Source organism: Phaseolus vulgaris, chromosome 2 (genome assembly GCF_000499845.2).
Source record: "Phaseolus vulgaris cultivar G19833 chromosome 2, P. vulgaris v2.0, whole genome shotgun sequence".
Taxonomy (NCBI): Eukaryota; Viridiplantae; Streptophyta; class Magnoliopsida; order Fabales; family Fabaceae; genus Phaseolus; species Phaseolus vulgaris.
This window is the reverse complement of record NC_023758.2, coordinates 48,044,262-48,068,470: the sequence shown is the minus strand read 5'-3', so window position 1 is coordinate 48,068,470 and position 24,209 is coordinate 48,044,262. Positions and strand designations below refer to the sequence as shown.

The 24,209-nt window shown below is 28.8% G+C and overlaps 1 protein-coding gene across 1 annotated transcript; it reads right to left on the bottom strand.

Moving 5' to 3' along the window:
• Positions 1-7,137: 7,137 nt before the first annotated feature.
• LOC137812881 (FRIGIDA-like protein 4a) lies at positions 7,138-12,084 on the bottom strand. The gene is made up of 3 exons (XM_068615117.1): positions 11,055-12,084; positions 7,994-8,169; positions 7,138-7,877 (listed from the first exon to the last, which is right to left on the bottom strand). The coding sequence occupies exons 1-3, from the start codon at positions 11,884-11,886 to the stop codon at positions 7,296-7,298; spliced, it is 1,590 nt and encodes a 529-aa protein (XP_068471218.1). The 5' UTR covers positions 11,887-12,084; the 3' UTR covers positions 7,138-7,295.
• Positions 12,085-24,209: the final 12,125 nt, after the last annotated feature.

Sequence of the window (24,209 nt, the reverse complement as noted above, 5' to 3'; positions counted from 1 at the left end):
GTAAAACTTGTAAAACTGATCTTATTCATTTTGATTTACTGAATAAAATACATAATAAAATTATAATTACTGGAAGCTATAAAATAAGAATACTAACCTTAATACAATATAACGATAAAATAGTTTAAGAATAATAAAATCAAAATTAATAATAATAAAATCTGAATTAATAACGAATAAATTTTATGTAATTTATAAATTAATATTTTATTTCATGTTATCATATCGCTTATCATTTTTGATTTAAATCAGTATTTTTTTTTTTCTTGCTTGTTTGTTCCACTGTTTAACTATTTATATTTAATATAGAGAATTTTCACCTTATCTTTAAGATAAGGTCTAAACTAGGGAGATTTGAATGACAAAAATATTGTTTGAGTTATACTGATTTGAATTGCATAATATTAAAATTTTAATAATATTATGCTTTCTTTCTTATAATTTTTATTTTTGTAAAAGATTATTTAATTAATATATAAAACTAAAGAGGATATAAGTACAAAAATAAATAAATTTTTTATTTCAAGAATGAAAACAAGTATAGTGGAATCCGCATCTACCTTAGATCATCTCGTTTTTATCCTACTTAACAAAAAATATAACCTTTCACATGCTTTGATTCCATTGAAAATATCAATAATAGTATTTAATAAATGTTTGTTATCAGTCGAATCCATGAATGCTTTATATTAATGATGTGATTAAGAATCCAAGACGACCAAAGTACAATGAAATTAACAAATATGTTAAGTGAAGAAATTATCAAAATAATAAATTTATTTTTATCTTATGATAAATATGCACAGAGAATTTTTTATTTATTTCAGTTTCATTATCCTAACTTAAATGTTAAACAAGTATTTTGATTCTTTTAAAACTATAATAATATATTCTTATAAAGTATATAAGTATGTTTCCTTTCTTTCACTAAAAAAAATCATTAAATAGAAATCATTTTTATAAATAAAAATTAATTAATTACTATATTAATTAAATTAGATAGAGACTAAAAAATTATTTATTTTTAAATTAATTTTTATTATTAATAAATAATTTTTAAATTAATATTTAATTAGTTATCAAGGTTTTTTTACCAAATTTATAATTTAAATAATTGATAATTGAAGTGCTAATTAGATATTAATTTTAAAATTATTTATTAATAATAAAAACTAATTTAGAAATTAATTTTGTTTAGTCTTAAAATAGAATTTAATTTAATTAATATAATAATTAATTATTTTTAATCTCTAAAATTAGTTTTTATTTAGTAATTTTTGAAATTGCTTGTCAAATTGATATTGTGTTTTTTTTTTCGGTAAAAGATTAATTAATGAATTAATTTTGTCCAATTTATAAATTTGTCTAACTGATGAGTTTTTCCCAATGAATCTTAGTCGAAGAACACCAAACAATTTCGTTAATTAAATTCCCCGAACAATTTTGTGATGTAAATATTGTGTTATATATTAAATATAGATAGTTTTAGATATTTCATCTCCAAAGCTTAAATTTTGTACAAAATTAATTAAATATGGATAGTTTTAGATATTCAAACTTGTGGCGTTTTTCAATTGTTAAAACAAAGAGTTTATGTAAAATATTACATTATTAATTATTTGGAAATCCCGTGTGATTTAGTATAATTACTGTAAAAAATTATAAACTTATTATACACGTGATAATTTATAATTAAATCATTCTAAATACTTTTCATAAGTATCTCCTATAAAAAAAATTATATTGGATTATTGATATTAATATTTAAGCATTCTGACAATTTTTGTTTACTTCAATGCTAAAGTAGTTAAGAATTGTACATGTGCATAACATGTTTTAATAATAAATAAAAACTAGTTAAGAATTGTATTGTGATATCATGTTTCTATTTTTCTGTTTTTTTTTTTTATGTTAATAGGAGACAAAAACCATGACATTTAAGGTAGTCAATAATAACTATGTTTTTAACCTAATTTGTGATCTTTGAAGTTTTTCTAGTATATATGGAGTCAATCTTAATCATGTGTCTGCCATTATAATTCTCTTTTTACTGTTTAGTTAATTCTAATTAATTCAAATTTCCGTTCTATGTTATTTTCTTTACATTGATATCTTATCTAAATGATCAAATGTGGATTCAAAGTCCATAACCCAATAATTTTCTTAAAAAACAGTGATCTTAATTGAACTACATCGGTAAAATAATTTTAAAGGCTAAATCAAAGTAACATGTAAATACCTGTAAAAATAATTACTTTGATTAGATTTTCCCTCAAATTCAAACCAATTCCATATAAAAATACCTTACCAGAGGTTGGTTTGCTTTTAAAGGGATTTAAGTAACTCTGGTCAGAGCATTTAAACTAAATTAAATTAAATTCGAATATTTCCTTGATATGAGTGTCATATATTATAATAAATAAATGAAACTTAATTTTTTAGTATTAAATATATAATTTGACTGAGTGTAAAAATAATTTGCCATAAAAAAATGAAAGCTAAGTTAATACTATTGAATATATAATTTGACTGAGTGTAAAAATAATTTGCGACATGCTTATCTGGCACCTTTGTCATCTCAGCACGTGGTATCCTCGCCTTCTCAATAAATAAGGTGTGAAACCCAACAATATTATTAACTCATACACACAATAAATATCTCATAAATCATGATTAAAGCATAGTAAAATAATAATAATCAAAATATTTTTTAAATAATAATTATAACAATAAAATTATGAAATATAATAATTATTTTTTTTTGTTACAAATATTTTTTACGTCTAATATTTATTATTCATAGTATAAAATTATTTATTTATACCTTTTTAGATTTATTTTTAGTATTAGATTACTCTTATGATATATTATCATATTGTATTCTAAGTCTAATATTTATTATTTATAATATAAAATTATTGAATAGAAATTAATTTTAAATATAAAAATAATTAGTTATTAAATTTAGATACTATTAATTTTTGTTTTTCATATTAGTTTCTATTTATTTATTTTATAATATTTTATGTACTATTTTTATATCAATTTCTCATTACTTATTAAATTTTATAAAATTTACTATTTAGATTATATTTTTACAATTAGTTGTATTCAAATTTTATTTAATTTTATCAAAATTTCTTTTCAACAATTTTGCATATATAAAATAAATTATATTTTATTTTCATTAAATTTATGTAGTATAAATAATATTTTAATCATATATAAATTGCATGTACCAATAACTAATCATAATTAATTTTAATCATAAAATTAAAATTATAATATTATATTTTTATTAATTAATATTTTTTTTTTCAATTACAGTGATAATACCAATAAAAAAAATTATAATTTTTTTTTTATTCTTATTCTGTTTTTGGTGATATGTTAACACCATAAACAATAAAAAATATTCACTCTACAAATCAATAAAATAATATTTTAATCGTATTTAATTTATTTTTTAATTTTAAATATTATTATATTAATGTGGTGTTAAATATATATTTTTAGTCCTTTTTCTATTTCAAATAACTTTGTCTTTTACTCTCTTTTTTTTTCAACTCCATTGTTTTCCTTTCATTCCACTACAAGAAAATTATTAAATAAAAATCAATTTTTAAAAACCAAAATAATTAGTTGTTATAGTGACTGAATTAGAGACCATTTTAGAGACTAAATAAATTTTTAATTTCTAAATTAATTTTTATTATTATTAAATGATTTCTAAATTAATATCTAATTAGCTACCATAGTTTTTTAGTATCCGAGTTTAAACGAAGTCCATATATATTTTCTTATAAAATATCAATGTTTACTTAATATATATTGATATCGATATGCTTGGGTTGGGTTGTGTTAAGAAGAAACTTCCTCCTCTATACTTTTTTTCTAAGTATGAGTCAAAGTTATTGTAAGAGAAAAAAACAAAGTTTTGTGACATGAATATGATATTTTCAGTGCACTCATTGGATAATCTTTTCTCCAAACACGAAATTGCAGAAGCAAACAATCGTGTCCTCTTCAGATAACATTACGATATTTTCTAAGATTAATTTTGAATTAAATATGAGTGACTAAGTCAATTTCTTCCCAAAGAGAAAACTTAAACAAATATATTTTCAAGAACTATGCAAGGGAATGAACAGTGACATGACAAAGACATCATAACCAGTAGCATTAGAAAAGATGGTTGTCTGTGTTAAAACGAGTTTGCGTACTTCATCAAACTAAATGAACAAATAGTATAACTGTTAACACATGCTATATCAATAAATACACTTTTCTTTCTGGTCTAATAAATATTAAAATGTGTGATATGTGCATATTAATATACAATTTGGAATCGAAATTGACTTTGTGAAAGAACAAAACCAAGGTGTTATCTTCACCGACAAGAACACCATCACACTAAAAAAAATCATAAAATAAAAACTATTTTTTAAAAATTAAAATAATTAGTTACAATAATAATTAAATTAGACATCATTTTAAAAACTAAAAAAAAATTAGTTTTTAAATTAGTTTCTATTATTGTTAAATAGTTTCTAAGTTAATATCTAATTAGCAACCAAGATTTTATCTACCAATTATTTAGTTTATAAATTTGATAGCAAAAACCTTGGTTGCTAATTAGATACTAATTTAGAAACTATTTAACAATAATAGAAATTAGTTTAAAAACCAATTTTTTGTAGTTTTTAAAATAGTATCTAATTTAATTACTATAGCAACTAATTATTTTGATATTTAAAAATTAATTTTTATTTGATGATTTTCTTGTAGTGCTATATCAGAAAATAAATCAAAAAAGGAAGATAAATAGGTTGAATGATGAGATTTTAGAAAGTATATTAAAAAGTAAACTTTAACTTTAACTTATAAGTTTGTATCTACTTATAAAATGTTATCATGATGTTAAATCTCCAATACATAGAACTATATATTTATAAGTATTTTAGTGATTAAATAAGACCAATGAATTTTCAAATTCTAAAATTATAAATAAAGTTTAAACCAAACTTAATTTTATAAAATTAATTTATAAATAAAATTTTATATTTAATTATATAGTATAAATATTTTTAGTTCCCCTATGCTAATTATTGATGATATATAATATGAAAAAATGAAGAAGATAATTCCTCTCAACTTGAATTAAAAAAAAATTAATATGATTCAACAATAAGATATTATATGAGTTTATTTTAAAACTGGCATACAATCGATGAGATAATGTTTGAGAGACTTTATACATAAGGAAAATAGACATAATATAGTTACGAAGTGAACTTTAAGCCTTATTTAACCCATAAAACCGGTTCACAGGGTTACCGACATAATAGATATTTAATTTATTTTTTCAAAGTTATTATATGAATTTTAACAATTATATTCTGGTATCATCCCTTTCCTCATTTTTTGTTTTACCTTTTGATTCCATCTATGGTGCCGTTTTAAATGTATCGTCGTCGTTTTCATGCTACACCGCCCTCACTGTTCCCGTCTCTCCGTCGTTTACAAAGTGGTCGCTACTGTGGGACCCTGTTATGAGCGCGTGGTAGAGTTCCAAAACCCAGGTTAGTTTTTTTATTTATTTTATTTTAAGAACTTTTCAAATGTAAAATTAATATTTGAACAAAAATTTTAATTTCTGTAAAAAAAAAAAACTTATATAATATTTATTTCGAATTTCAGATTTTTATCAAACACAATAGACGATATTCATGAGTAAAATATTTTTCATGTATTAGAAATTAAAATTAATTAAGATTTAGAATTTAGATTTTTGTTAATAGTTATAGTTAGATTAGTTATATTTATATATTAAAATGCTCATTATTTTAATTGGAACAAATTTAATTTATTAGTGTAAATAAACGTTGAAATATATTCGGTTAACAATTTGGTATATTTTGCGAAAGTATATTTTACAGTACAAGTTGGGTATAGTTTGTGAAGTATATTTACAATTAAAAGTTGAAAAAGACACAAATCTAACATATTGTAATACAAAATTGTAACATTGAAAAAGACACAAAACTACCTTCTTGTAATAGTCATATAGGTTACAATTTTTTTTATACAAATAAACATATTACATAAATTCAAGACTATAATTGTTGTAACATATCTTTTACATTTTCCATTTTTAGTTCGTTTTGCAATGGATATTACATTCTAATAATTTATATACTACATTAATTACAAATCGATGTAAAATATGATGGAACCTACATCAGTATCTTATCTAAATTTTAAAAAAAATGTTTTTTAACATCTGAATTTTATAAGGCATTTTCATCAATGTAGGTTGATGTAATATTAAATTTTAAACAAAACTTAAATTATAAAAGTTAAAAAAATTACTTTTAAAATACAAATAAGAAAATTATAAAACTCTAAATTTTATAATACTTTCCTGATATAGTCAAATTCGGCAGATGCAATGCAACTAATTTAGATAGATGGGACCATCCTACTCTCCCTACGTATTATTTATTAGGAGATTGATAATAGCTCTGATGTGGACCTGCTGCTACAAGGATATTTTACTGTCCTCGGTGCTTCTTTAGAACATGACTGCATTTGACGATAGTTGGTTAGTTTATTTATTTAGCTTCTATTTCCCCCATTTGCTTTCACCTTGTGTCCAAAATAATACTCTGCGTCTTAATAATAGCACTTGTTAATATGCAGTAAAAATATTCTTAACTGACAGTGATTCAGACAAATCTCTTTTAAGATGTAAAGATTCTTAAACTGAAAATAATTTCTGGCAGCAAAGCCTTGTTGACAGTGTTCCTCTGTAGCAAAAGTGTTTATATTCAGAACATGCAAAGGGTAAATTGGGTTGGTGGCCAGAGCTCAAACAAAGACCCCTCCCCTATAGCCAAGTCCAAAGGGTATAGAGGCCAAAGAATCCTGGAAGGTACACGCATTTTCCGGAATTGAACGAGTTAACATATATTATAACAATAATAGCATTTTACCACTTCTGTTAAAAGCTAATTTGGAATTACAGAAAATAGCGACGAAGGAAGAACGAATAAAAGAAATGGAACAAGGCTAAACAAACCCCAGACTACTAGCTCTCGAGATCTTAATTACTCTCAAAAGAAAGAAAAAAAACTCAGGAACTTTGCCTTGGCACAATATACTATGTATTTGATTCCCAGGAACCTGTTTTACTTCCAATTTTGACATGCGCAAAACCAGAAACAAAATAGATGAAAGTAGCATCGAAATGAGACACGGGCAGAAAAGGATTGTAAAAGGGGGAAGTCGAAAACTTAGCCCCTGTAAGTTGGTTGATCTACTGTGTACGGAGGTGGATAAGTTAGGGGAGCACCATTTCTGTAATCGTATATGCCATAACTAGCCTGTCCTGAATAAGAACCACTAGACCGGTAACCAGATGGACCCAAATTGTCCACAGGAATAGAGAAGTGCTGCTGTGTTATTCCAGCTGGACTTTGTGTGTGGGTAGTTCCATAGGTTGCTGCGTAAGGATTAGCAGTGGCACCATCGAATATGGTCTGGCTGGGGTAGTTGAATGGACCAGAAAATCTTGCACCGGGACTGGGTTGTAAAGAAGGTGCTAGGTTCCTGCGGCCAAAAGATGATGAGTGTGCATTACTAAATTTGGCTGATTTGGCTGGACGAGAAGAACTGGATCCATTTCCCCGACTGCCTCGTTTGTTCTGAGGTTTAGTTCCTGATGTTGAACTCTTTTTCCTTTCTGCCTTAGCTTTCTCCAGAAGGGTAGCTCGCTTCCTCAAATGATCAAGGTTAAATTCTGATTCGAGCTTGTGATCTTCTACACATTTTATTATAGACTTAATGGAATTCAACTCTGAAGTGCTTGAATCATCCTGAAAAACGGAAAGACAGAATTAAGAATGCAATCCATCTAAGGTATACATTCTTTCATATATAACATAAATACAGTAATGGAACTGAATTAGAAGAGAAGGGTAGTTAAGCAGACCGTTGTAGCATGATTGTTGTTTCCCTTTCTCGATGTGGTAGTAACATTTTTTTTGTAGTTCCGATGATAAGACTTGAGTAGGTTGATGGGAGGAAATCTTTCAGTTAAACCTGATTCTGAAGCAAAATAAACAGCTTCTATCTCTTTGCCACTGCTAATGAGTTCATCTATAATATCTGCATAAATCATTTGCTTAATTAGTATATGCAGGTATTTATACATAAAAAATATTCTGTTTTCTCTATTGTATGGGAGCATAAAATAAATCAGAATCAAGGTAAGAGTTGTATTTGATAACACAGTCTGAGTTTCTCTAACCAGTTTATTTAGGCTATGTCTTTTTGCTTCTGCTTTATCACAGAGGAACATGTCTACAAGGATAGATGTAACAGGAAATTGAGGTGGAAGTTTGGAACGGTAATCAAGACATTTTATGAAAGGTTGCAGAAAGGCAATACAATACTAGTAGGAGGCTGTGGCCTGTTAACATATATACCAATGAGCAGATGCAACATTGAAAGAGAAAATCACAGAAGTAGCACGGAGAAATGCTTCAAGTGAATATCAATTTCAAAAGGAAAAGATACAAGCAAACTTCTTTAATAAATAAAATTAAACATGGACAAGTTACACAATATTAAAAATTTTGATGACCCAAAATCCCATAGCCCTGTTCTAAATTATGCACTCCATGCTAATGCGATCAATCAGAATTCCCTTCCCCTTAACACTGATGAATATAGAAAAGAGAATACCACAACAACATACTAAAGGATATAAAAATAAGATAATACACAAGAAACCCTATTCAAGTGATTATCTGCAGAAACCCAGTTATATTCCAAATTCTCTAACATGACTCAATACTTTCCACTACCCCTGTCAGCCTTTCTTAGTGCAATACTTCCTTTTTCTCAGCCCATCGCCACCATTGCACCACCATCAAATTTAAACTTCCTTCATTTCAACGACAGCTTTGCATCTTTGCCACAACTAGAGGCCAGAGATGGAAAGGACCCCAGCTCCAAATTCCACTGCCTACTTTGAAAGGTCAAGTTGTTATCATAGTCAATACATGCCATCAACTCTGACAAAAGCAGGATAACAATGAAATGCAGAAGGGTGCTCACTGCCACATGACCTGTTTATTGCAGCTTAATATTGGAGAAATAATTCCTTTCATTTCAAAAGCCCAGTGAGGAATTTACAGAAAAACAAAAAAAAAATGATATTTTCCCAAAAAGAAGTTTAATTCAAACAGGCACTGAAAGGGGCAGGATGTAACCTTCAAGGGACCCTGGGTGCCAGAAGCATTTTAGGCATTACTGATGACAGATTGTCCTGCTGGTGGCAATCTGAAGATTGTGATTCTTGAAGAAGTCACAACTTCCAATCAAGTTCCAGTAGTCCTTCTTAACTCCAATGTTTATCTCTTTCCACTTTTAAGAAGCACCAGCACCCCTATGGAATAAAATACTTGTGTATTCAACACCTTTTGGACTGAAAACCTGCCAGAAACCTATTTTACAGGTATCCAATAATCCTCAACAGCGTCGTAAGTAAAAAAAAAGACTCAAACAACTCTTCGATACATCTTGGACACCTCTTCAACACAGCTTGAATACGAGTAAGGAAAATGCACTGATACTTATTCTTGACTAAACACTTCCTAGACACAGCTATCATAAAAAAAGTAGGAAGAAATAAAAAAAACAATTTATATTATAAATATTGCAAGGCTAACAACATTATATTGCGAGACTCATTTGCATTATATTGTGATATATGAAAACTGTTTAACTTAGCAATTTAGTTTTTACAATGTAATTAATTATGTAAACATCTTAATTCTCAATTAAGATTTCGGTAAGTGGTGTTCTTGTGTCTTATAACTGGACATTAGTTGTGTCGAAAGTGTAAATGTCCATGTAATATCCAGTGTCTACGTCAGAATTGATGCTTCATAGATTCTAATACAAAATTTGGAACACCAGTGTGGATAGTTGTGTTGAAATGAGGTTGTCTTGGATATGGTTACGTAATAGGCCGTTTCAAAATGTGAACTTGTTTTGGTTGTGAAAATATTAGGTATTCTATACCTAGCCACCTGTGTCAGTTTCAGGTATGGGTATGCTTGGCTGCACCTGTAGTTTTATGCAGGGTGAATTTCATTTTAGGACAAAACTTAAATGCAATTCCATAGGTGCTTTTTTCAAACAAAATTAGAGCTTTACAAAGGTAATATGCCTAATAAAGGTTTGCTTTAAATGTCAAAACAAGTTAGTGAAAAGAGACACTTGTTTAGATTGGAGAACAACACTAAAATCCCTAAAGAATGTGAGTAATTTTTCTCCTTCATTTTATTCTGTCTGTTTAATTGACTCATATTTACATAAATGGACATCAGTTCACAAGTACATGACGGGGGTGAATGGTATGAAAACCGTAATACAAATAGGAGGTGTTGAAAGTTGCTTCAATGGTGGTCGTCCGTAGCCTGCTTAAGTTGCGGGCGCGGTCACTTTGTGGTTGCCCAAATTGCAACCTCAAGGGTGGTGCAATCAAATCTCACCTTAAAAGCTACATTAAGTTAACTTAAACTCACCTTCTAAGAGGGAAAAAAACAGGGAACTTGGGTTTGTTTCACATTCCAATCAGGGTATTAAGGATCACCTACCCTAATGTGATCCAATATCTGCACAAGTTTCTCGGTGGATGAGGTATAGTGTTAGGGAATTTAAAGGCACAGGGAGGCAGTAGCATAACATATAAGTGACCAAGACCTATTGGAAGAGTATGAATAATACTTTCAGGCTCTTCGAATTAATAAAACAACTGCCCTACTTAATACTAGTCCTCATCCATAAGTCATTTCCTCCAATGCTCGTGCAAATATAATGTAAAATGTTTGAACAACACAGTGCCCCCTATACAAAATTAGAGGTAAAGTTCCAAGTTCCAAACACTAAAGGGAATATGTATATGTGTATAGAATTGAACAGAAACACAGTATGTTCCAAGGTAGTTTATTTAGCCAAACAAAAAAAACACACACACAAACCTATGATCTTGTCCCCGAACTGTAAGGAAGCAGCAAGCTTTGCCATGTCCCTCCTAGAAGCAAACTCCATAACGAACTTCCTCAAATACTCGTCATCGAACCTGGACCTTAACCCAAAACACACCACCATCTGCAGAAACATAACCACTTCTGCTGCACCACTCTCTGATTCCCCATCCAAATGCTCCTTCCACATTTCCACAACCGCAACGGCTCTCTCCACGATCTTTCTGGAGTATTCTCTTGACTCCGAAACCATCAGCGCCTGAATCAGAAGCCCGCACGCCCACCTCTTATCCGTCACCCCGGAATTCGCCGCCTTGCTCCTCAGAAACTCATCCACCGCCTCCAGCACCAGCCGCGGCGGGTCCACCGCCTCCGCCATCGCCTCTGCGATCTCCGCCCTCAGCGAAGCCGACTCCTTCCGCTTCGACACGACGAACCGCAGCAGCGCCGCAGCATCCATCTTCCGCGAGAGGGATTTGAGCGCGGCGGAGAGGTCGGGGTCAGGAAGAGGAGGGGCGCGAACCTCGGCGAGAGCGGCCTCCTTCTGGTCGCTGATGCGGGCGGCAGCGGCGGACTCGCGCTCCGGGATGGAAGTCTGGCGGTGGTGGAGCGATTGGAGGGTTTCGCTGGAGAGGGATTCGAGGGATTGGAGCTTTGAATCGATGAATTGGGATTTATCGGTGACAGAGTGTTGGAGGGAGGAGAAGTGGGTTGAGAGGGTGGTGAAGAGGTTCGTGCATTTTGCCAGAATGCTCTTCTTCGCTTCCAGTTCCTCGAAGAATTGGTCCACCTTCGCCGTTGGCGTCGTCGACAACTGGGTCGCCATTGATACTGCTGTCACTCTGTTCTTGAACCGATATCTAAAACCCTAATTAACCCTTCACCACAACAATAACTTCAGTTGCTTCCTCTGTTCATCACTTGAAGGATAGGGGTGTGGAAATGAAAGAAACAATTCAGACATTTAAACTTTACCATCTTTTTTCATAAAGAGTAAACCATAAAATATCCCAGATAAAAAAGTGGGTGACTTAACACTTATTTTTATTATATAGTTTACTTTTTTATTTCTAAATCAAATACAATATTCTTCTTTTTTTTCACTTTTTATTTTTTCAGAAAAAACTTATAGACTATCAATATAAAATAGTTTTACCCATTATTAAAGTACGTCTTTGCTTCAACGAAATTACTTTTCACGAGAATGGAAGTGCAGTGATATCTTCTATTTGGATCAAGTGATGTGTGAGTGCGAGAAAAGATATCAACATGAATAGTGAAAATCATATTTCTCTTGTATGCAGAGATTGTTGTAAAAAGACAAGTCACATTGGTGATTTTCCCAATTTATCCCAGATTTTATTTTGACATGCTAAAAGAAAAGAAAAAATAAACCGAACAGGAAAACAAATAAAAAAAATAAAAATAAAATCATATTACAAAACAAAATATAAATATATTTATGTTAAAATAAAATATATAATCAATTATGCATAATATATAATTGATTATGTATATAACTTTTATAAATTAATTTTTAAAATATTATATATTATTTTAATATTTTCTATTATTATTATTATTTAATTTTTTAAAAATATATTAATTAATTAATTAATTTTTTAATATATAAGAATAAATTTATAATCTTAATATTTTTATTAATTAAAAAAATTAAAATTTTAATCACACTCGTCACATTATTTACAAACTTATTATATTTATGAGAAAAATTTCATGTTCAAAGAATGATAAAAAACTCATGTTTTTTTTTAAATAATTATTTATCGGTATTAAAAATAATTTACAAAATTTTAATTAACTCAAATTCACAGAAAAATATTTCATATTTCATTATTTTAAAACAAGGATAAATTTGTAAATTTATATTTTACACTTTAAAAAAAAATCAAAATTTTCTAAAACCATTCCATCAATCACAAACTCTCATAAACTTTTCTCACACATCCACTTTAACATACTTCAATCCAAACAACCTCACTTTCTTCATATTTTCTTCTCACATCCCCACACATCCACTCCCTCAAATCCTCACACATCCATTCCCCAATCCAAACACACCCATAAATATGAAATCTTTTTTATCTTTCTTACTTTTTTACATATTTACCATAAGGTGTTGTGTGCAAGTGTCTTCTAACAGTTATGGATTTTTTTTTTTATAAATAATGTTTATCATAAACTTAAAATAAAGGTATAATAACCTTAAATTATTGTAAGGATGTAAGATAAAGGGTGGTTGAGATTGAATGAGTTTTTAAGTTTTATTGGTTTCGTTGTTGTTGTTGAGGATATGTAAGGTTATGGGTCGAGCCTATTAGTGTTTTTAAACGAATTATTCTCTATTACGACATTTATGAAAGATCTCACATCTACTTCGAGATAGGAGAGATAGGGTGAAGTTAATGAAAATTGAGAGATATGCAAGATTAGAGTTATTATAACTAAATGTTATTATTAGAAAACAGAAATGAGTAAGACCGAGATAAAATGCAAATACCAATCCATTACACACTACATTCTTTAGAACTCAAAATCAGTGTTTTTGGCTAAAATGTCGCTCTAGTAAGAAAATATCTTTCTTGACTAGAACAATTATCAATAATATTTTGTTTTTGTTGAATATTAAGAAAAGAAATAGGAGAATGTAGAAGAGAAAAAGAAAAAATAATTATTTAGTTAAAGAAGGATAAAATAATAAGATAGAATTACCTTTTCACGATTGATGAGGAGATGCTTCTTATAACTTAAAACCGTTTCTTTACAATTGCTTGTGGATATTATCTTTATCAATTCACACGTAAATATTCGTTTCATTGATGTTGAAATAAAAAATAAATTAGGACATGAGAAGTGACCTTATTCCAAAATCAATGTTGACAATTTTATTTTTTTTATCAGCAATTTTGTTTTGTTTTTTGGGTCAACATCTTAACAATCTTTAAGAGGGTTCACAGATGGCACATTGACGATTAAAGGCCAAATCATTTTTGTTGTTTTTATAAATATACGTCAATTGAGAAATACTTCAAGAACAATGTTTTTTTTATACATCTGTTTAAGCTTCCAAAATGTAAAATAATGAGCAAGTTAATGACTGTTTTAAGCCCAAATTATTTTCTTTAAGCAAGTTATGGACTAAATTCTAATTAATTTCAAATACTAAAATACTAATTTGATGTTTAAAATCTTCAAAGATTAAATTGGTATCTTTTGTATTTTAATTAATTAGAGGATTAATTTCAATATTTACATCAAAACCACAAGTATTCTTTACATAATTGATTTCCAATATAATCATCATAATGAGACTAATTCTTTCAAATGATTTTTTTCATACATAAAATTTAAAGACACCATTGTATTCAGCACCTAACAACAGCCACCTACTGGTTTTGTAATCACTCAACCATGTGCAAATATTTGCGAGAATTGAGAAATGTAACTTTCACATTTTTAGCTAAGGGTGTTGACTATAGGCTCATGATATAGGTGTTCCACACAAGAACAAGAAACCTATGATCAGCGTTTTCCATATACTTTTTTATTTTCTTCATCTAAGTTCTCTATGTGTTAGGATACTTTTTTACACTTGATGTTCTTAGGATCATCTATCTGATATAGGGGAATAAACCGAAGAACGCGATGGCAGATATATTCTTTACTTCTTGATGGAGAAATTTCATTATACGTAATCATAATGGAATTACAGTGAAGAAATTAACCATAAGAACAGACTCAAAAACAAAAGATAATATACAGATTATAGGTGCATTGTTCAACTACCCTTTTCTTGTTACAAGTACGATAGAAGGATCAGCAAAGCGAACAGAGAAAGATCTAGAGAGATTATCTGGTTCATCAAGAGCAGTCCCTTGATCGAAATTCTGAGAGTAAGTTTGTTGATCATAAGGGACCTGAAATGATGCTGCAGACTCAAAAAGCCTCTTCTTCTCTCTCTTGATCTTCATCCACAATAGTTTCCACCTCAACTTGGTTGCTACAATCTCATGGTGACACCTTCCCAGATGAACTGTTCTCTTGCCGGAATTGCGCCAAGCTTTGATATCCATGGAGTCACTTGGAACAAAAGTTTGTGTTCTGATTGGACCAGGAAGCTCAAAGTCACACGCCAAGAGAGTGTAAATAAGCAAAGTGAGGAGTGAGGAGAGAATCTTAGAATATAAAAAAAGCACATGGTATTGGATTTGAAATGAGTGAATTGGGTATTCTATTGGAACCTTTTTATTTTGTTGGCTTCACTTGCCACCAAAGTAGAAGCTAGATTTTTGTACCCTAATTATGGGGATCACACTCTGCATAGTAATAACTGAGGCACGTGGTGCACATGAACACTGCATGTAATGTAAATGCTACGTGGGACTGTTTTCTGGGGCAGCTATTCCATGTGGAACTGTGTTTTGGTCCAGTTTCGGTATAATTTTATTTGTTCATGATGTCATGCATTTGGAGACATCATGAAACTCAAGTTCCAGTTTATTAGTGTGAGGATCTTACGTAATATACATCACCAACCACTTGAATGGAACAAGTACAAATCTATTGTAAACTCACTTTCAATTGGTTATTGTTCTAGACAGTCGAATTGGATAACTAAACCCAGAACATTCAAGATAATCAAGAACAAATGTGTTCTTAACCTAATTTGTGATCTCTTTATATGTGAAGTTTTATCTATTATATATGGAGTCAGACTTAACCTTGTGTCTGCCGTTATGATTCTTTCTTTACTATCTGATTAATGCTAATTAATCCAAATTCTCGTTCTATGCTATTTTCTTTACATTATTCATTTACATCAGTCTCCTACCTAAATGACCAAAGGTCGGTCCAAAGCCCATAACCCAACAGGTATTAATCCATTAACAACTATGGGGATTGTAACATCTCCAATCTCCAATTCAAGATACTTTGCATCTTTTGGATATGAATTGCAAGAGAAGTTAAGGCTCAATTCAATACATTAGTTCAATAGGTAACTGGAAGGTAGGTTACGTAGTATAATCTCTGGCCTAACAGATTATTTTTAGACCCCAAAGTGGAAGCACTGTTTTCTTGGTAAATGAAAACCTTCTATAGATTTAAGTTGGCTATGTATCACTGTAGTATAATCGTGGCATAAGAGATTACTCATGAACTATGATTAAATGACCTCAAGTAATTAGTTACCTATTAAAGTGAAATCAATTTTAGAGTTTAGAATTTGAGTTTGGTTAATAACATCTGTATTACTAGGCTTATTGAGATAATGTGATTGATTCGCCTTTTGCAATGAATTGTTCTACAAGTTTCTACAATTCCAATGTCCATCTGATTTTCTATTATAAAGGGATTTATTTTAGACTTTGTCATATGGATTTTTATTGGATATAATGTTGCTACTTTGCTAAAATTTCTATTCAAAGCTTTCGCTAATTCTTAAAGCTGTCAATATTGAAGGGAAGTTCTATGCAAATTGTTATTATATTTTTGGTTTTGTGGCTTAGATAATGTTTCTCAAGCATTCAATGGTGAGAAATCCAGTGAAAGGATTTTGTCTCGGGAGAGGAATACCAAAAGTGATTCAGAGAGTGAATTATTTGTTCTAAACAGAGCAAAGGAATTTTCTTTTTCAGTTTCAGTTTCACTTGTAGAAGATGTATATACCTCCAATTACTACTGGTAATTAAGACTTGTAAATTGACAATAATTATCATTTAATTATATTTAATACACATAATTCAGATTATAAAAGTTATATATTATTATTATAAAATTCATTTATATCTCATGATAATCATTCAATATTTTTTTTATAATGGTTTGAATCCAACAAAATCTATAAATAAGTGATGATGCGTAAGAAAAACATTAAACTATATTTTATATTTGACTATTGGGATAAACTTATTTTCCAAAAAACACTCCATTCTCACTGAGTTACACTTTTCGAATTGTTTTTTAAGAAACGTTCACATTAGTGAAAATTGTAATAGTATGTGGAAATATTTGTGAGTATTCATAATATGTATTATATGATAACATAGGAAGAATATCTTCTATAACAAGAAAAATCTGGATGTAGAAGAAATGTTTTCTGTAGCATAACTAAGGAGTTTTGGTAACGTGCAAGTTTTGCCTTCTAACAAACAGGTATCTGCAACTGTAGGTTTTAATACAACAAAGTGTTGTTTGGGCTATGTCTTTTGTTTTGTTCTGTATATTCTAATGTTGTATAACAAGATGCTTTGCAAGTTGTTTGGTGCAGGTTACAAAGCTATAGGTTTGTCTAAGGTGCATAAAAGGAGGAATAAATATTCTATAACACCACAATCACTAAAAAAAATTCACTTAACAATTTTTTAAATTAAAAATAAAATAATAATAATTAAAATATTAATTTATTAAATTGAAGTACATGTTTTTACTTTGTATTGGTGAAAGTGAAACGTAAAGTAAAAAAAAAAATGCTAGCGACATGGAATATATATATTTCCATAATCTGTCGTAGAATTAGACATCATAATCTGTTGTAGATCACATATCGATTAGAGATAAGAATACTTTATTATATATAAATGTGTGCAAACTTAATTCCATGAGTCGATTTTATGGAATTGTGAGTTAGACTTAAAGTCAATTTCATAATATAGTATATGAGTCATTTCGATCCTATCATAGCGAGTATTTATTGGATCTATAATGTCACCCGTTATCCGATCATTATCGAATCTGTGTATTTGTACAAATTATGATTTCGAGATGCATTCTTTACTAGTTTATAAGTGCTTGAAAAAAAGTAAATTAGGATAAAATCAACTTATAAAATCTTAGTGACCCTACCTCTTTATTTGTTGCATTTTTTAAAATTTGGTTTATTAGAATTATTCTTGCTAACAATTGGAATATATATTAAACTTAGATTTTGGTTTATTTAGTATCTTGGTATATATTAAATTTTTGCACCAAAGTTTCAGTATAATCATAACAAAATTGTCACCATTTGCATATAGTACTATTGGGCATTATGGGTTATATTATAACCTCAAGAATTTTGTCATTCATGCCTTATAATTTGTCGCGGTAAAACCTTATTTTTTTAAACATAACGTGACACATTTATTTTCATTTTAAAAACTTAACCAAACTTTTATTAGATAAAAGGTGGAATTAAATATAAATTATTGTGAGATATTATAATTAACAATTATAAAAAATAAATTTATTAAAGTATATTTTAATCAGTCTACTCTATTGTTTGATAGATGGAATATTAAAAAATAATAATGAAATAGAACAGTTGCAGCAAAGCTAACTATGTACATACTTTATATGTAAAAAAAATAGTTATTCTTAAAATCTTCAATAAAGTTTATATATATTAAATAAGGAAATTCTCATTATATATTACTGTGAATACTAAAAACTAAAAATATTTAATAATTAAACTAAGAAAAATGATAACAAAGGTTGACATGGTAGTCACAAAAACCAATACACAAAAACATTAAGCATAATAATTGATAAGATGTAACAAATATATATATATATATAATATATATATATAATATATATATATAATATATATATATATATATATATATGAAAAATTGACTTCTATATTTTTTTTCTTATATTCGTCTTTATTTTCCATAGTATATTTTATCATATCAAGTTTTATTTTTATTGGAAAAATGTGTTTCTAATTTTCATCTTTTCGGTTAACTCATGACTAGAGTTCTTTCTTATACATAATGAAAAAAAAAAAAATCTTAATTTAATCTCTCAACTTCTAGAAAACGTAATGATTTTTTTAGGGAAAAAAAGAGAGACTGAGATAAGACCATCGATATGAAAACTCAGAGATCTTATCTAAAAAGAAAAATAAAGACTACAAATAATACATTTTTTTTATTATTTCTATCTTTATCTTTTGAGCCCAGAGTAATGTACTACTCGAGAGAAAACAGAAGAAGATCAGAAGAAGATGGAAACACGTGAAGAGAAGAATGGATCATGTTGCAGTCTTGGATCCACTTTTTATCTACAGATCTAAATCTGGCTTTATTATTAACAACAATTCTAACACCATTTTCTACTCTAATTAAGGATAAAAAAATAACCTGCATGCCTTGTTTCCTAATTTCATCAAGAACTTAATCACCATTTTAATTCATACCCCAAAATTGAAAAAAGAAAAGAAAAAAATCCTAATTTTTCAGATGAATTATGTGGTTGGTCTATGAGAAGAAGAAGCTAAGTAGTGATTAGTGGGAATTGCAACTACACAATCCACTGAAGCATTAATTAATTACTTAATTAATAATTATCTCTCTCTGTAACAGCACCAGTATCAGTAACTTAACCACTTACATGAACATATTCTGAAAGCAGTGATAAACATAAGAACAGAGAATAATCGACAGCGTTGGTAGTTGGGCTTAGTTGTTGGGCTTGGAGCGTTTCATCCAAGAAGGTGGAGACGATGAAACTGTGAGTGAGCGATGTAAACGGCACCTGAAAGAGCCTTCGTGTGTGGTTGGAGAACACAGGCACTGTCCTTTGGCCAACGACGCCGTTCCGTTGCCGCTGCCACTGTCACTTTCGGCTGAAACAGAAACTGTGAGCTTTCTCTGTACCTGAGATTGGGAATCCATCACTCACTCTTCTCTAAACTCAAAACCAAAACTTCCTTTTTATACATACAAAACAAAACTATATCTTTTTTAATTTAAAACCACTTTTTGAGGTTTTCAATGGAGATTCCCAACATACTAACTACATCTTAATCTAGTATCAATGTATCAAACCTTTTACGTATTGTACTGTAACAATTATTCCCTTCTCCAGACAAATTAGGAGAAGGACAAAAAATTTAACCTGGGATTCACGTGAAAGTCTTCTCTTAATTGGAAAAAAAATTATTTTCCCTTACGATTTTATCCATTTATTTTTCTCTCTCATGTGCTCTCAACTTCTTTGATTCTTCTTATTTTAACTTTTGGGATTAATTTTTCTTTATATATATATATTAAAAGTTTTCATCTTATTTGTTACTATGTAACTTGACATCTCAGGTAGACTCACATCTCAAGTAAGAACAATTATTTCTCATTACATGAAAAAAAAAATATTATTAGGGACTAGACCAAAACTTATATGTTAACAAAAACGATACATAGGTAGACTATATTTATTCATAAAGAAATCTAAGAACAGACTAAATGAAAGTCTATTATACCAATGAAATTATTCTCTATGAATAAATCCTAAATTAGACAACTTATCAGTACATGCATTTCCTTTACGAAAAATATGAGTAATCCTATAACTGATTGTCTCACATAGTTCATAAATCTAGGTGAATTACTTTTCTTTCCACTTAGTGAGACATTTTTTTAAAAATAAAACTTTAATAGAACACCGATATTTAAAGTAGAAAATAATTGATCCTAACCATCAAAGACAATATCTTAAGTGATTGACCTAACGATATTATCTCTTGAACTTGAGATTATAATAATAATATCATACGTGGAAAAAAAAATGTATCTCAAATAAACCATAGCTAAGATACAATTATTCACCGATATTATTTTTCGTCCATTGAGCAAATAATATGAAGTCTTAAATAATTGAATTGTTTGTGTTTAAGATTTATCCTTTTGAATGAGTTATACTACTAGACCATGTAATCTTTTTAACCCTATTTAGCTTATTGTGTATGATGTGACTTTCAGATGATGGTAACGATAAAAATAAAGGAACCTGAACATTATCGAATCACTGGTGCATAATAAATTAGTGTATTTTAGGATTTATTTATCTTAGAGATTTTTGTTTCCTGATATCTAAAATAATTTAAATGAAAATGACTCATCATACACGTGTATGCGATGTAATTAATCGACGGTGTAATGATGAATTTGCATTGTACGGGGAAACATGAAGAAGATGGTGAAGGGCAACCATGTTGGACACTTGCTATTTATTTACTCTATCATTTTATATACATATAAAAATATCTTAAACACCAAAAGTTAATAAAAATGTCTCTTAATAATATTGTTATTTTTACTTTTTTTTAATCTGTAGGTGTGTACAGCAAAAGTAATTCGCTAAAAAAAACTTATTATTATTTCACTTTAACTTTAAAAATAATTAATAAAATGGGGGTGGAGGAATCTTTGAAAATTTGTTGTTATATATTTTAAAAGAACAAATTGCAGAATGGATAACTTTTGAGTTTTTTTTAGTAGGGCCTTGTGTATCATGACAAGCTATTTTTTGTTCAGTAGGTGATGAAAGTAACAACCAAACAAACACCATTTCTTGTAGGAATCAATGTGGGGTTGAATCATTATTCCATATTTTCAAATTATTTTAACTAAATCTGCATATATGATAATATAATTTTCATCAAAATATTTTTTGTTAATAATAAATAAATTGAATAGTTCAGAGTATTTAAGAATATTTTTAAAAACAAAAAAGTCAATCAAATATTTTAAAGATCAACATAATGATCTTCTATCATTACACCAACAAAATTAGTTTATTAAACAAAATGACAAAAATAATAAAAGTACTCATGTAATTATATACATACTTATGCCATTATACTTTCCATTTTCAATTATTTAACATTTTTTATTTTACATACAATCGAGTTTAGACATATAATTCATTTAAACTAATTTTATATGTAATCATCGAGTTTAGATAAATAATCCATTCAGAATGAAAATAGAGTGTTACCAATATCAAACTCTTAATTGAACTTCATTCATGTTTCAAATACTTAACTGAAAAATAAGTTTATAATTAATTTTATTTCAAATGTGTATACTGTTTTACTTTTATTTACATTTAATTTTAAGATAAAACTTAAAAGTTGAAATATCCCAATATATTATAAGTTAGTATGAGTCTAATATTTGTGTATATAGTTTAATCTTTTTAATCTCTTTTAAGCTAAAAGCAAACAAATTTTAATCAATCTGTATTAGGGTAAAATAAATTGTGACTTTTTAAATGTATTTGATTAGTTTAGAATAGGAATAATTTAAGTATGCTAATATACCACTGTTTATTTAAGTTAATTATTAAAACACAGTAAATATAAATATATATATATAATCAAATTTAAAATTAATAAAATCTCAATTTATGATTTTCTGATGAAAAATTTTAAAAAAAAAGCTGAGTGAGTAAATATAGTGATGGAAACCCTAGGTAGTAACCTGTTGAGTGTCATGTGGTGTCTATAGAAGAGGGAGACAAGGGGTGGCAGAGGCACATCACTTTGTGGATAAGAAATCTGACAATTAACAGTGACTCCATTTTTGTAAAAGATTGTAGTGAGAAAAAAAAAAAAGGTATGTCCTGTTATAAATTACTTGAAAAAAGGTCAATTATAAAAGTTCAAAAAAATATTTACTGTCTCTGGCTTTAATGATTGTGGAACTAAAAAACTTGTATGATGATATTGTAATTGCTGGACATTTCATAAAGATTTTTAAAATAAAATTTATTATTTACAAGATTTTTGTTAAAGAAGAAAATTTATAAGTTTTTAGTTTGTTTTTTATCCTAAAAGTGTTTATGAAATGTTTTCTTAATCAATCTCTACACATATTCAGTTCAATTTTGATTTTATCCCAAATCTAAATCAATCCAATCAATAAGAAATGCTTGAACTGCTTCTATTGCTTGAACTTAAAAGAAGTTACATTCTAAATTTGTAGAGTGATGAAGATTTCCCCTCATAAATGAATAACAAGAAGATAATTGTTTAGACAAATTTAAGTATCATTAATTGTAGAGATGTCAATTTGGCTAGCCTATAACATTTGGTCTTGACTCACATGGGTTAGGCTAAAAAAGTTCATATGGTCGGGCTAAAAAAGTTCCCATAAAAAAAAAATATTAGGTCAATATGCTACCAAAAGTCCTTAAAATATGGTCAACGAGCAATTTTTAAAGTAGAAAACTTATTTAAAAATAAAAATAATTTTTTTATATATAAAATATTTACTCAAGTCAAATTTAAATTTAGTATGAACGAACAAGTCGAGTTAGATCTATGTTGACTAAGTTGGATTGTGTTTAGGTCATGTTGAGTAAGGAAAATACTAGGTTTATCTAAGTAAGTCCCAAGTCAAGATGAACAGGGTTAAGTTGAGTTCAAGTCAAGTAAGTCGATCGAATTGGGCTTGAATTAGACTGGATCGAGTTCATGCCAAGGTTAATAAGGTTCACATTGTGCTAAGTTGAATTGATCTCACTTATGATCGAGTCGAGTTGGACCCATGGCCTGAGTCAAATTGGATCCAAATCAGACTGAGTCAAATTGAGCTCATCTTGGGCTGAGTTGAATTGGACGTGTTCAACTCACCTTAGATTGAGTTGAGTTAGGCGCACCTTAGACCAAATCGAGTCAGACCCACCTTGAGTCGAGTCAAGTGGAGCCCACCTAAAGCCAAGTTGAGTTGGGTCCACCTCGAACCAAGACGACTGTTTCTTCCTGCACCTCCATATCTTCTTCTGCCACCTCCATACACAACATGAAAATACATTTTTATCCTTTTTTGCCACCCCCATATAATATCTTATGGATTATGTAATCTGGAAAGACATTTGAAAAAAAACTTCCGGATTGCATAATCCAGAAATTAAAAATAACTTCCGGATTATATAACCCGGAAAGTAATCATGCATATGAAAAAAGACTTCCGGATTATATAATCCAGAAGGTAATTACAAATTTTGAAAAATGATTTTCGGATTATGTAATCTGGAATATTACAGAGGGGCATTTTTGAAAATACGAAAAATATATGGAGGTGAGAGAAGAAGGTATGGAGGTGCAGGAAGAAGCAGTCAACCGAGACAAGTCAAGTCCATGTTGGACTGATTCGAGTAGAGTCCATATTGGATCAAGTTGAATCGAACTCACGAGTTGAGTCGTGTTGGGCTCACAAAGTCATATAAAGAAACTTTTAAAAGAGAAAAACTAAAATAAAAAAGCAACTACTTCATAAATTAACTTATGCATAAATTGAAAATAAAAATTTATAAAATGTCTAAAAAATATTTATTCATAAATTATTTTTACCTTATGGATAG

Coding starts and splice junctions, on each gene's coding strand:
- LOC137812881 (XM_068615117.1), bottom strand. CDS start 11,886: ATGGCGACCCAGTTGTCGACGACGCCAACGGCGAAGGTGGACCAATTC. Junction 8,170..11,054: donor GTTCGGGGACAAGATCATAG/GTTTGTGTGTGT, acceptor TGATTTATGCAG/ATATTATAGATGAACTCATT. Junction 7,878..7,993: donor ACAACAATCATGCTACAACG/GTCTGCTTAACT, acceptor TCCGTTTTTCAG/GATGATTCAAGCACTTCAGA.